The following is a 15433-nucleotide window of genomic DNA, read 5'->3' on the forward strand; positions in this document are numbered from 1 at the left end:
AGTTTGGCCTGTGGTCTCTGTTCCATTTCTTGTGTCGGTGCAGTACTGGAGGAGGTCAGTTTGTTTTTACCTTTCAACTCTGCGCTGGGATGTTTCTTGGGATTGTTACCACCCTAGGGGCAAACTCCTCTTCTTTGGTGGCTCCCCCCTGGGTGAGCTTGAGGCTGTATTTCTTGAGGATTTCTCTGTTGTTTTTTAAGAGGGGTTATCTGGCCCCAGCTCAGAAGAGGGTCTCAGCAACTTTTCCATGAGAATAAATTTTAGTCAGAGATCCCAATCTCTTCTGGCTCTGGCTTTGAGGTTCTTGCAGTGTACACATTTTTGAGATACATGACCCTCACTCAAGCAGCGGACACACTGGGAATGTCCGTCTGATGCTGGGATGGCATCTCTGCAGAACATACACCTTTTAAAACCTGGTGAACCAGAAATGCTGTCAGGTCTTCTGGAAAAACGGAAGCTACTCTACTCTATCAAAGGGGAAAGGAGAGGAAAGGAAAAAAAATATTTTTTTTGAATGCGGAAGACAGGTAAAATTAATTACTGATTGAACTAAAACTAATTATTGACTAAACCATCACTATTTCTAAAGTAAGAGGAAGAGTTAAAGTAAGAGATTGCTGAGGGCTCCATCTCAGAACAGTTGAGAAGGAACTGAAGGGGTCAGGTTGCTTGCACACCAAAAGAGGTGCCAATGGCACCACGAAACGGAGTTGTGCATGTGTCATCTGGAAAAGCACTGCTTTAAAAATCTCGATCAAGGACACAAGGATGCACCAACACCTAGAGAGGAACACTCACAGGGACACCACTGGAAGAAGAAAACAAAGGATACTGCAGTATTTTTCTTTTTAAACCGAAACAGAGTCACACCAAGGAACAGTTTCAGCTCTCGGTAAAATTTCTAGGAGATTAATTTAAACCTGGTCCCAACTGTTTTTTGTCAGGTAATTTTTACAGATAGGTTCCAAAGAAGTTAGAGCGATATAAAGCAGTATTGTACTGAGCATAAAGCATACAACAGGTATGTAAAACAAGGGAAGATAGCTATACAGGATCCCCTACTAAAGTAGAACAAACAGTAAGTGGACATCCACTTTAATGAAGTACAGTTTTTTGTACAGTGGCCTCCCCATCCTGGATTCCTTTTATGGGAAGAGGAAAACACAGGAGCTGTTTTGAAGCTTCATTTGCTCCATAAGAGCTTCTAAAGAAAATAAATCAAATGAAGTGTCTAAAGGGCCACTGGGACTCCCTGTTCTTACTGGAAATAAAAGCTATAGGTTGGGATAGAATAGCCTTGAGATAGTGTGCGCAACTAAGTTTTCAAACAAAAATGAAGCCATTAAATGTTATGAGCTGGCAATGGGAATCCATTCCTATCCCCAGGAGAATCCAACGTGTTCCAATTGAAGTCAATGTAATGAAGTCAGACCACCCATTACTCCCTCTACCTGTTCATGTTCTTATACTGTACCTAAAATGAGACCTGAATACCATCATGGTGTCTCTGCGCTCTGAAAATTAGGCCACTTATTAAAGACCTTACTTATGGATTTAAGTATCTATCTTTAGGAACTCAAGTTTGAAAATTTTGGCCTAAATTTTCCCAAGGTGTTACAGGAAGTCTTCACTGGAAGAAAACCCAGATGTCCCAACACTAAGGCCTATGCCTTAAACACAATACCATTTTTCTTGCAACCAAAACCATATTGAATATTGTTATGGGATATACAAACACCACGGTTAATGAACTAATGGGGGCACATGTGGTTCTGCCCTACCATACCTGTGTGATATCAGAATCAGAGGGAGGAGCTTAAAAGGGAGAAACCTAGCTCAGTTGGTGGCAAACCAGTGAGAACAGATCTCCAGTCCTTAGCTTTGAGAGCAAGGCCTGGCTAATGGCAAGGACTCCTCAGCTGACTGCTGCTCAGAAACCCCTCCTCGAAGGAAGGGAGAACTTGTGCTGGGTCTACTTATCATAGGACTGTTCCTTGACACTACCCTGTGAGCCTAATTGGGGCTCACTGCTTTACAGAGGCACTGTGCGGAAAGAGGACTCTTACCACACACACACTCCCCAGTGGAATATTTTATTTGTGTTTATTGACAAACCCTGGAAGGGGCAATCTATCCAAGGCCCAGCTGCAGAGCCTGATGAGATGAATCACCTGGACAATACAGAGTAGACCCCTGGATGAGTGCTGGGGCCGAGCCCATGGCGCACTCTGGCATTGGACAAACACACACTTAAGTTTCTTAAGGCCAATTAAAAACCAGAAACAAGCTGGACAGTTGGAGACTCTGGAATCATTGTGATCTGTCTGATTAAAGGAAATTACCAGTCTACCAGATGAGTCTGACTTTGTGTTTTTAAATGATGTATATGTCACAGAAACACCCTGTCTATAGGAGGGAAGTACATATCTATTAACTCCATAGCACAACTTTTTTTGTAGACTTTTGGGACAATTTTTCCTGCATGTGTAGTGAATAATTTTGCAAATTCATTCTTATTACTATTTATTATTCATAGTACAGTAACCTCCAAAGGCACAGTCTCAACCCTAAAGAGTTTACAGTGTAAAAAGTGACATTTTGAATCCGACATGTTATTCTTGATTCTGACTTCTAGCTTCTATTCTATATTGCAAATCAAGGGCAAAATCCTGCAATCTGGTTGGTCTGCTGATAGATTTCCCTACTGCCCACACAAGACCAGTTCAGCAAATCTCATTTCATATCCTCCTCTGCCTATCATTCTGACTAGGGACTTTAGATTTGCCTGAAAGAGAGGTTTTCAAATCTGCCGTTCCACAGTACATAGTCAGTGTATAATCAATAGTTAGTCCTAGATTTGGGGATAGATTTATGCATGTGTTAGTTCAAGGTGCTCTTCTCCAACTAATAAACACAAAGCAAAAGACTGATACAGTGGGACATTCCAATCAATACCTCCCAGCAATCTTATATGTCACACATAATAGAGAAAAGATCACACAACTTCTTTATTGGACTTTGTCAAACATTGTTTGCTGTCACCAAAAGGTGAGGTTCCTAAATAAATCACTAAGGAGGTTATTTTGCCATTTTGCAGCATGTTACACATACAATAATGAAGTGAAAAAGAATGAATCACCCTCAATGAACACAAAATTTTCAACACTCCTGGTGGATTAAATTTCTTTGACCTAAGAATTCTCATTTAATTCATTCACCCATCTCTCCTTCATTCTCTCACTAATCAGCTAGCCAACCTCCAGTGCTTTCTGCAGGCAGACATGTTTGCCAAGTGAGATTCTATCATTCCAACCTCCTTAGTCTTACCAAGAAGAGGGAGCCACTGCTTGCCAAGCTCCTCCTCCCACCATGGGAGTGAGAGAGTTTCTACTCTTCTTCTGATCCTTTCCTTCACACACCACAGGTGACCCGACACACGAACAAGCTGTCTTCCCACCTTCCTATTGGCTTCTTCGCTACATCTCCCCAGCACCTACTCCCTGCTCCTCCAGGAACTCCTCCTACACCCTCCTTCCTCTTCCTATCCCAAAAATTCACCTTGCTTTACTACTGCCCGTCACCTAAAGAAACCCATTATTCACCTCTTAATTGCTATATTGCTAATACCTTGTCTGCCTCCAAATTGTCACCTGGGTCTGAAACTGACTTGTTGCATGGCCTTGGGCAAGTCACAATCTTACTCTGCTTTAATTTCTCATTTGTAACATAGGAATGATAATACCTCTGTGATACTCAGAGTGAAGGTGCCCAAGAATCTCTAAGTATTATTATTACTTTACCAGAAAGTTGTTCTGCAATTGTAATAAGGCTTCATTATTTTCCAGTATTTCCCTGTTCTATATGATCTAGAAAATTAGAAGGCATGGTCTGCAGTCTGTCAAAAACAAAGAATTCATGCAGTACTTATACAGTGACTCTATAATTACAATACTGATTAATGAAAACTGCCCTTATGTGTTTACTCTATTCCTCTGATAGAATAACATATTCCAAAAATATTTTATACCTCTTAGCAATACATTATTATTCTTTGCAGATCAAAAATCATGGTTGTCATGGAAACTGCAAAAAGTGGAAAGTCAGTCATGACATAGCATTGGTATAATGGAAACTGTCTGCTGGGAAATCACTCACTGGCCCAGGTTTTCATTTTTGAAATGCTTGGGTGAATTTAACTAGAAAGTCAAATAGTTCTCAAATCTAAAACACTGTAGCATTAATCACAAAATAGTATCTGTTATTGCAATCTTATGGTTAGAGTCTGGGAGGTAAGAAGTATTATCCACGTATTTTACAGATGGGCTACACGAGGCATAGAAAAGCTAATTCCAAAATGGTTAAACATAGCCTCAATTTTTGCATTATTAGGCTGAGAAACGCAGGGCTGATTTTGTGAGTGTTCAGTACCCATTATTCCCAACAGTTCTCAAGTTAGGCACTAAGAAGGAGGAACCCCAAATCAGAAGCCACTTTTGAAAATTTTGGAATTCACTAAGGAATAACAAATTGAGTGGTGTGACAGTGACTGATGAAGGTTTATATGACAAGGGGAAACCAGCAGATTTCCCTACACTTTCATTTCAACACTTTCTAACTTTGGGGATTTTGTAAGAAATGTAACATTTTTTAATTTTTTTTTTAAAAAGAGGAGTCTGGTTAGCTGGCCCCGTCACAGGCGTCGAGTCATGCACACAGGGAAGGTGGGAAAAAGCCGTGGGTTGACATCTCCCCCTCTTCAAGGACGATGCGGCAGGGCGGTCAAAGTCATTGGGGTTGCCCTTTTCTTCCAGGTAGTGTGGCCTAGTGGCCAGAGTCAGCAAAACAGCCCTCCAATCAAGGCAGTGCTGCCTAATGGTCAGTCAGCAAAACAGCCCTCCAATTGGGGCAGTGTGGCCTCATAGCTGGTGTCAATAAATCAGTCCTATAATCAGAACAGTGTGGCCCAATGGTCAGAATCAACAAGGTGGCCCTGTAATCAGGGTAACGTGGCCTAGTAGCCAGTCAGCAAGGCAGCCTCCTCGTTGGGGCAGCGTGGCCTTATGTCCTGTTGGGATAGTGGGGTGCAGCACCCAGGGTAGGAGGGCTCAGGCCTGCCCTGCTCCTCTGAGCCCTGGCCCAGGGCCTTGTTGCTACCGGGGGTGCTTACCACTGAGTCAGCGGAGAATCTCCCAAAACACACTGACTGGCACCTGCGTCACCCCCTTTAACAATGTTCAAGCCCCCTGGGCTACTTACTACCATGGAGGCAGCGGCAATGTTCCACAATTCCGCAGGAACTTCAGAGTCCCCCATCGATACGGTTCCTGGCAGCTCTGTCCCTCTTAGGAGTTTATTTGGCAGCCTGGGATCTGTCCGGGGCTCTGCAAGATCTGGCTCAGTGCTCGGCGTCTGCAGCGGTTGCCTGGAGAGAGTCGGTGGTGTGCTTCCTTCCCGGTCAACAGTCCACCTCGAGTGAGCTGGATTGCTGCCTTTTATATCCCCCTTTCATGCTCAGCATGCCCAGCAAAGGTGGAGGGGCGTGGCCTCTTCAGCCTGCAGTGAGTCCTTAACCCTCTCTACGCCAGGGTGGGGCTGGTATGCCCCATCACACACATGTTCATCCTTAACTAATTGGTAGGAAAGTTTTTTTATTTGGGTATATATATTTAGAACAGACGACTATCTGGTACTGATATACCCTGTGCTTAGAATGAGAATCACAAGCAATATCACAAACTATATTTAAGGATTTCTAGAGATAAATGACAAATTTTTAAGGTGGCCCACACTAAGTGTGTGCATGTAAATCAGCACAGACATATACACACACAGAAAGCACCAGATCTTCAAAGTTCCCTTTATGCTGATGGCACCTGGAGGTTTTTTACTACCTACTCTCCCACTCTGCTTAGGGAGCACAGCAAAGTGGACTGTTTTAGGGCAGGACGTAGCATGCCAGTGCATGTGTTCCAGTGATCCAGGGCCATTCCACCTGGGATAAATTACAGCAGTCCTGGGGCAGGTATGAGCTCTTGCCAGCCTCAGTCCATCTGTGAGATTGGCAACAGAACTGGTATAACATAGAGTGAAATCCTGGTTCCAGTGAAGTCAATGACAAACTCCCATTAACTTCAGTCGTGCCAGGATTTCACCACATCATTTTTACTATTACAGTTTATGCTGCAAAAAAATATAAGGACTTGAAAACAGGGTCTTAAAATGGAACAGCCTTCTTAAATTAAAGACACTATCACTAAGCTATCTTACTGTTTATTCATTTATAATCACATTCATCTACAAAAATATCCATTAAACATTTTAAAACCTGTGGAATGGAAGCTATCTGGATGCATCAATAGTAAGCAAACATTTAAAGGCCAGTTTGTCTCCCAGACAGATTATTTCCATGTATGGAAGAAGAAACTCAGGGAGATCTGTCTGAAACCAGGTCAGAGAGGCTATGTGCTTCTTCTCTGCTTCCTACCTCCATGCTAGCATGGCACCAACACAAATTAGATATTAATTTATACACGGATGCTCTGCAGAGCTTTTGGGGGAGATGACGCTTTGGAGAGTACCCTCCTTATGGTTTTACCCCATCCTGACTCCTTACCCAGCTAAAGGCCATGGGATATCCCAGATTGATTTCTTCGTGAGGCAGGGGGAAAGAAAGGGAGTGCATGGTGCAGAGCTGCATTGTCCATTTCTAGGGCTCCCTCTCCCTTCAAAGTCATGAACTTTATTTATTTGCTCACAACCACACACAGAAACAGAAGGGAGCATTTACCCCTAATGAAGGTTAAATATCTGCTTTAGACAAACACTCCATTATCACAGTATCTAAACAACCAACTAACCAGAAATATAATTAAATCTTGAAATACGGTTCATTTTATTACTTCTTTTATATACAACACTTTACATGAAACTAACAACCTGTTTAAAAATCAGGCCCATTTTGTAGATCCCATAATTTTAGGACTCTTTAAAGATAGTTTTTTAATTTAGACACACATATATATGAGGTATTTTATAATATACTTTTTATCTTTTTTTTGTTGTGATCTCTTTTGATGTAAAAGCTTCTTTTTATTTATAATTTAAAACATAACATTCACTGCCTCATTCTGCTTAGAATTTGGAATTTTATTCATTGAGATGTATCCTTCACCTCTGGTTTAACTAGTTAATTATTTTATCTGTCAAATGCACAGCACATGAAGTGCTAAAAATGTCTGGGGATGTCCCAGAGTTCCATTGATTGCATTAAGATTCACCAGTGAAATGATTAAATTTCTATCCATAAACCAAAAAGTAACACAAACTGGCCCCCATTTACAAAGGCCAGCTTGAAGTTTCTTGTGTTCTGCACATATACTACATGCTCAAGTTGTTGGAAAGCATCAGATTGCTTTATTTGCATGATGAATCTCAAACGCATTGGAGAGATACAAGTGCATTCGCTTCAGGCATTATGATTTTGTGATTTTTGTCAGTGGCAGGTGTAAGAATTCCAGGTTTCCCATCCCTCTCCAGCCCAGTGAAATTCAGACAAAATGTTTTACATTTGAAATGCCAATAGCATTTTAATGGTATATATTCACTTAATTTGCTGCACTTTTACAAATGTAAATTTTTTCACAGAATATTTGAAGTGGCATAGACACTTTAATAGACACTGCCAGACAAATGGAAAATAATTTGATGCTATTTGTATGAATTTGGCAAATAAGAAAATATTTAATATTTATTTCTGAATACATTATATTATCATATGAAAAGAAATATATCACTAGAACTTGGAAATTAATAATTAATATCAATCAATCTTTAATCACTATATGAAATACTATTATAATATTACATTTCACCTTCATGAGGAATGACTAAGTATAGATAGGGATAACTAGAGTGCATAGCACAATATGTTTTTTCTTTACAATGTTCTTCTACATCTCAGCAATCCCTTGGAGAACTGATTGATCTGCATAATAAGAGTGAACTGAATTCCTATGAATTGTTTTGGATTTTTATGAACAGCATTCTAGCTCCAGATGGACAGTGGAAGTCTAAACTTCAGGGAATACAGGTACAGAATAAACATAATATTTCATAAAGCTACGCTGAAAAGGAATGAATTTGACAAGCAACAAGGCTACGTAAGAGCAAACATGTCTCCCATCTCCTCAAAATTGGAATGATTGTTGTGGGGGTAAGTATATGTTATGACAGTGAGGCAATATCCAGATACCTGGTCTATAGTCTACTCATAGGAGACCCAATCCTGAAACTCCCTCACGACTAATCCTTCTAATTCGTCCTATTGACTTCAACGTGACATTCTCCTTACATTTGAAGCTAGACAGTTAATTCATTTTAATCTTCAGGTTTTGCATGAGTGAAGGGCTGACTGCAAAGTAAAATTTACTGAGTGCAGGGAGCACAAAGTGGGAATCCTAAACCAACTAACATGTGATTGAAAAGAAAAATGTTCTTGTGCAATATTAAAAAACCTGTTTCAGTAAATGTCTAAATTATTTTAATTTCTCACTTACGCTAGACTGATTATGAAAGTCTTTTTATAGAAACTACAGAACTAACATAAGTTGGGCAACAAACTTCAACTAATCACACATTTTTAGGAAGAAAAAGCTCAGCTTTCCTCAAACTGCCTACCCTGTGGAGAGCAGGGAACCAGTCAAATGTTTTTCAAATATTTTAAAATAATTTTTACATTTTTACTTCCTTTTAAGATAAAGTCTCTATTCTCTCAGATGTGCAGTCTGATTCAACATTGCTTCTCACCTTATGTAGTCTTTCCGGTCTATGAAAACTAAGTGCAAAGTGAGCGTAAAATGCTACTATTTTGATTTTGTAGCATGTTACAGCCACTGTGCAGAGTAACAAATGATTATGCAAGATGCAAACAAAAAACCAAGCTCCTTCTGTTCAAAACTTATTTATTCTCTTTTGCTTCACATCTCACATGCGATGTACAGCAAGTCATGTAAGTATCACAACACTTAAACTGGTTGATTTTTTCCCTGCAGACTGGACTGTTGCTTTCCGACTGCGAACATGTCTGGGAATTGAGAGAGACTGGGCAGGGGAACCCTAACCCCAGGGTTGTCCATATTCCCCTTTTTATAGATTGGAAGAGGACAAACATTGTGACAGTTCTCTGGAATCTCTCCATCTTCCATGAGTTTTTTAAGTTAATCGCTAATGACTCAGATATGGAGATATGGAGTAAGCGGTGCACTGGACATCAGGTTTACTTTTAAATTAGTATATTTCAAGTAATTGCTGATTTCTTCATACAAAAGTAAACAAATAAATATAAATCTGTTCCTTCAATAGCATTGGAAATCTTTAGAGGGGAAAAAATCTATGTTGCATTCTCTAACAATCAAATAAGACATTATTATGAAATCTGATTGAACTTCTGAATCTCAATTTCTACCGTTGTTAAATTTTGAATATCTAGCAATGGAGGGCTTGGGTAATTTTTTTATCCTCCTAGCATAAACATTTAACTTGATAAAAACAGAAAAATTACTTGAAATAAATATTGATAACAGTTAAAATTCATTTAAAAAAAACCCAGCTGAATCTTTCTAAGCCTGTGCAAAAAGGAACAATGTACCTTACATATGACTTTAGTACTTACGGGTAAAATGATTAGAAGTGGATGGATTGACACTATCAGCACCATCAGCACTTTCACTGCTAGAAACTTCATCATCTGATTCCTGTACAGAAGAGCAGGCTGAGGAGCCGTCAACTTCTTCAAAGTTCCTCTTTAAAATTCCATTCATAGCTGCAATGCTGTCACACAAACCTGTAACAAGAGCCATGAAATATTGAAATATCTGACCACTGACCATGCAATCAAGATGTCCAACATAATTTTTTAATGGACGTTTTTAGACACAAACTTGGCTATTACATCCAGCTGGATGACAGCATACTGGGACTTTTTAAACTGACCAGAAAATATTTTTTTAAATTATTATCAGTCTTAGTAACATCATTACATAAGATTATGTACCCTCTTTAAAGAAAAAATTTAAATTCTATCAGCACAGTCAAAGCTCTAGAAATAAACATTTGCATAGAAAAAGGTAATGCATAATTCTTAAAACATAAAGGGACCTGGAATAAAATGATGTAACCTAGCAGAAGTCAATATTTGAGTATCCTTTTGCACCAGGTTTGAATTTGCCCAGTACACAGAAACATTAAATGAGGGATCAAAAACATCTATTCCAGATAAAACAAAAATTTTAATTAACAAGTACAAGTTCAGAAAGAAATAGGTCACTAATTTAAGACCTGATCTATGAACTGCTCAGCATCCTTGAATGCCAGTGTTTTAGGATGCACTGTGCATCACACAAGGTCAGACCCATGTACATGGAATACTGGCTCATTTTTGGCAATTTAATTTTTGCAGTGGCTCTTTGCTGTAGTACATCTGTGCAACTCGTCAGATGTGACCATGATATTTCCTGTTCATACAAGTAAAGCATTCAGGGTGTGAATTTACCCTTACAAATTTAGATTCCTAGTAATATTATCCAGTAAGCCTAACAGAGCCACATGAAACACATCCTTATCATATTTGACCTTTGTTAGCATCAAATAATGTATACAGCAAGGTGGTATTTCAGCCTCTGTGCATGAGATTCACAAAGGAAAATTTAAAAAGGTTGAGAGAATTTTCCTTATGAGAATCCTAGGATTATTTTTTATATTTTTTAAAAAGCAAAAATATTTAATACCTTGCCTACTCTTTTATTTATAAATGTGCCTTACAGTGGAATTCAGGTTTACTGATCACCACCAGTAGCAATCATTTTATGAAGTGGATCAAAAATGATTTCCCAGAAGCCATTAATTTCAGTGTTGCAGATGTGTTTACCCTTTTCCTACACTGATCAGTGAAAAATCAGCTCTAAGTAGCAGATAAGAAGCAATTTCTTTGATGCTTTAAAAGTAGGAAAGAATTTCACACGTTTGAGTGCCACTTGCTTGTACTGTATAGAGGTTGCCAATTACAGCTAATTTATAACCCATCTGATTTGACTGGTCATTAAAATTCCCTAGTAAATTATTGCAAGAGGGAGATTTTATATCTATGGATATGTCTGATTTGGGAAATTCTTTTTAGTCTGGATCTGGTATCAATGCAATATAATGCTAAAAACAAGGGATTTCCTAAACTGATCCTCATAACAGAACTGCTTTGTACACTAGCCATCCAGATCCCACTAAAGATGGACCTGCCCAAAACTAGGTTTTAATATTGTGAATCATACACTTGTGAACCTGCTTGTCACTGCTCTCCGTTCCCCTTTTGCTGTTTATGAAAGATCTGTTTTCTTCAAAAGGATTTCTCCAGGCTGGACACATGTCCCAAATATGACACACCCTGTTTCAAAAGCCAGATGTAATTCCTCCCTGGTCCGGGAGCAGGCTAGCAGAGAAAGCATTTCATACCCTGGGGGTAGGGGAGATAGCACTTTGCACCATTTTGCAATGACCTCTGCAGCAGATTTAAGAGCAACACGATGGGTCTCAGAGATTCAGTCATTAAGACAATCAGGAGCAAAAAACAGATAAAAATGGGGATACTGGGAGGCACATAGAGGACCTTCTCCACCCTACTTCCCTTCTCCCAAATGTCTCCCTTGCAAACTATCTTTTCCCAGTACCTCCTGCAGTGCTTATAGCACCAAATTTGTGAAATCACAATTATTTCCATAGCAACAGACTGCAATATCAAAACTAAAGGATTATGGCTGTAGGAGAGGGTAAAAAGGAGCAGCTGCAGTGTAAGGAAGAAAACACTCACATTCCACCATCTCTGGGAACAGACAGGAGAATGCCGAGAAAGGCTGACAAAGTAAGCTGTTTATTGTTTCAACTAGACATGGGTCAAACCAACACCCCAGAAACAAACACAACCCCAGGGTATGGGTAGAGGAGGCTTCAAAACCCTAACCCAAAATCAGATTTCTATTATAATCAAGAGAGATGGAGCAAACGAAAACCCCTGTTCTAAATATCCATAAATAGGGAGGGGTTAGAAACCCAGATCTGAATTTTATACAGCCAGGTTTATCTCCAGATAAATACCCTTTTGTCAGACATGCCCTGCTACAATTATACAATATAATGGCTAGATGACTAATACAGGCATCATACACATCAATGGAGCTGTTCCAGATGGTCAGAAGTGGGAATCTGGGATGTTTACAAATGGTAACAGAAATGAGCATTTCTCACTGAGAGGAAGTTTTGAATTTCTCTGCAAAGAAGATTGCTTTAATTTGGACTGAGCATCATGCCTTCATGAAAGCAGAGTCAATTCAAAGAGGGGATACAGTTATTTCAGCATGAATTAAAACTAGTTTTGCTCCATTAGGTTCTAGAGGAGTTTTTAGCAATGATCTGCAAGTTAGATCCATATTCCTCCTCTCTGTTGAAGGCCAGCAAGGAGGTGTTTAGTGCCTTTATTGAAGTTGATTGTCAATTCTTCTCATGAGGAAGGCAAGATGTCTGCTTCTATGAAAGTGACAGCTTTTCATTGTTTTGTCTTAAATCTCTCTTATCTTGGGAAGGTTACTGAAAAGGTTGTCATAGCAATACAATCCAGATTGTGGTACAGAAGCTACATGGATATATGGCAGATGATATTCTTCTGGTGGTGGTGGTGAATGAATATCAGGGGCCATGTTAGAACTGTCAGCTGCTTTCAATACCATTGACCATGAGCTGATGCTGACATGCCTATGAACACTAACAGGGGTAGGAGATATCACCCTTGAAGGTAGCCACTTCTTTCTTTCTAAGAAAACTTGGAAGATAAATTGCCCTGAATATTCCCTCTTGTTCGGCTTCCTCTGGCTTCCATTTTGTCACTCCTCCCATACAATGCATATGTGGAGAATTTAGGTGGGTACTGAGGAGATAGGTGTTCTGGTGTTTCTTGCATGGTGATGACACAACTGTATATTTCCATTTCATCTGACTTAGTGTGACTGAGTGATTTGTCAATTGCCTAACAGAATGGGACCTGAATGAGGGTTAGGGTTCAGTATGGATAAGACTGAGGTGATGTTTGGTAGCTGGGAGAAGGAACTGGGATATTTCAGCTTCCTTGGTTGGTAAAGTATATCTGGCATTTGTGATATAGATTCACAAACTTGGGAGTCCTACAGGATTCTCATCTGAGTTTTGAATAGCCAAACAACAGAAATGGCAAACAACACTTTTTGACGTCTGGGTCTGAGCAAGTCTGGTCCTGGAAAGTTTGGTTCCCAACAGGTGGAGCACACTGGAAAGTGTGGGTAAAGAAGAGATGCTGTCTACCACTCAAGAGCTAAGATGTCACAGTGATAAGATTAAATGGTTTACATATAATGGATAATGAAAAGGAAGATCCCTTGAGGGCAATATCCGTATCAACAATTGCCACCCCGTAAGCCAATACTCCTCACACTCTAGAAAGTTGCACACCTGCACAGTAATAAATAAGGAACGCTCACAAGAAAAAGACTAATATAATTCTGGGGTTTATTAACAGGAGTATTGTATATAAGGCAAAGGTAGGTAACTGTCCCAGTCTACTCGGCATTGGTGAGGCCCCAGATGGAGTACTGTCTAGTTCAGGGCACCGCACTTTAGAAAAGATGTGGACAAACTGGAGAGAGTCCAGGGGAGATCAACAATGATGATAAAAGGTTTAGAAAACCTGATCTCTGAGGAAAAGTTTAAAAAAACTGGACATGTTTAGTTTGGAGAAAAAAAGACTGAAGGAGGACCTGATAGTCTTCAAATATGTTAATGGCTGTTATAACAAGGATTGTGATTAATTGCTCTTCATGTACACTGTAGGTAGGACAAAATGTAATGGGCTTAATCTACGGCAAGGGAGATTCAGGTAAGATATTTGAAAAATTTTCTAGCTATAAAGGAGTTAAGCACTAAATAGGCTTCCAAGGGAGGCTGTGGAATCCCTATCATTGGAGATTTTTAAGAACAGGTAGGACAACGCTTGTTAGGATGGTCTAAATTTACTCGGCTCTGCCTCAGTGCTGGGGGGCTGGAATGGACCACGAGAGATCCCTTCCAGCCCTATATTTCTATGATTCTATGTCCCTCCTAGGCATATCTACCATCCAACATATTGCACCCATATTACTTCTTATAACAATATTTTCTAGCACCTTAACAGGATACAAAGCTTTCAGTGGGAGGAAAGTTATAAAACACATGATAATGCAAGACTATACATCCAACAAAGGGTGACTGACAAGAAACAAGGCCTTTTCCTCTCAAAATGTGATATGCTGTGGCAGGAAATAAGTAGCCAGCGGACTAAGCACAGACAAACACTACATATTCAGCAGTGAAGCCGTAAAGGTTGTGGTATCCATTCGCTTGATATTATGTAACTTAGGGACTGACATCAGGCACTGAAGAACATACACCTGAATGGGGTGGGGACTGCAGGCCTCAAACTCAGACCCACAGGTCCCCAGGCAGTGCTGAGGGCATGACCACCACCCAGCAGCTCATCTGAGCAACCAGAAAAGGGAACCAGTGAAGTGCTAACTCGCAGAGGGCACTGCCCCCAAAGCTCCTGATTGGGGGAAAACATCCAGCACTCCAACTGGCTGAGGAACTCTAGATAAACCAAGTGGCAGAACAGGAAATTGTTTGAGCAACTAGAGGAATCTCTGGCTGGCTGCTACTCTGTATCACTCCAGCTTATCTGACCCCTAATGGCTGTATTTCTGCCTGCTTCTGGTTCCTGACTCTCAATCTGCACCTGGTTCTGTCCTCCTTGTCCCAGATCCTCATCTATTTTCAGTTCCTGCTTTCCTGCCTTACTCCAGTTCCCTGCTCCTATGCCTTACCCCTGATACTCTGACCTTTGGCTTGGCACCTGACCCTGTCTCCAGCTCTAACCTTCAGCTTCGTACCGGATGCTATCTTTGGTTCTGATCTTTGGCTCCAACCACTAGGCTTGTTCATCCACACCCTTGTCATTGCACAGAGCACAGAACAATGAGAGAGAAAATTAGGGTTGCATGGACAGAAAGCAAGATATAGTGAGGTGGAACTCCTGTTAGATAACATGGACCAAAAGGCACAGGAACTACACAATGCTCTGATCATCACTGAAACATGAGCCAGTCATGACATGTGTCATGGATAATAAAGACATGCCTTTAATCACATAACAGGTCACAGAGAACTGTACCACGCAAAGGCGTATCATAGTACACCCTGAAGAAACATAAGCAGGTCTCCACATTTCCTCAAAGCATCCATTGTTACAGAGGGAGAGGCCTGCTCCCAGTAACCTAAAAATATCATAATGCTTGTAGAAAACAGATATGTGGCATGGATTGAGAAT

General features: G+C 40.2%; 1 protein-coding gene across 2 annotated transcripts in view; it reads right to left on the reverse strand.

The window, feature by feature from the left end:
• Positions 1-15433, reverse strand: part of CSRNP3 (cysteine and serine rich nuclear protein 3) — a 180153-nt gene that overhangs the window by 105879 nt on the left and 58841 nt on the right. Inside the window, exon 2 of one of the 2 annotated variants that reach the window (XM_067549342.1) lies at positions 9674-9844. In XM_067549342.1, the coding sequence (XP_067405443.1) occupies positions 9674-9821 (148 nt within the window). In that variant the 5' untranslated portion in view covers positions 9822-9844. Of the gene's footprint in view, positions 1-9673; positions 9845-15433 lie in introns of those variants that run through there. The other variant, XM_067549343.1, reaches the window with a different exon arrangement.

Source organism: Emydura macquarii, unplaced genomic scaffold (genome assembly GCF_026122565.2).
Source record: "Emydura macquarii macquarii isolate MOO-44397 ecotype Brisbane River unplaced genomic scaffold, CSIRO-AGI_Emac_v2 contig_1253, whole genome shotgun sequence".
Classification (NCBI taxonomy): domain Eukaryota; kingdom Metazoa; phylum Chordata; order Testudines; family Chelidae; genus Emydura; species Emydura macquarii.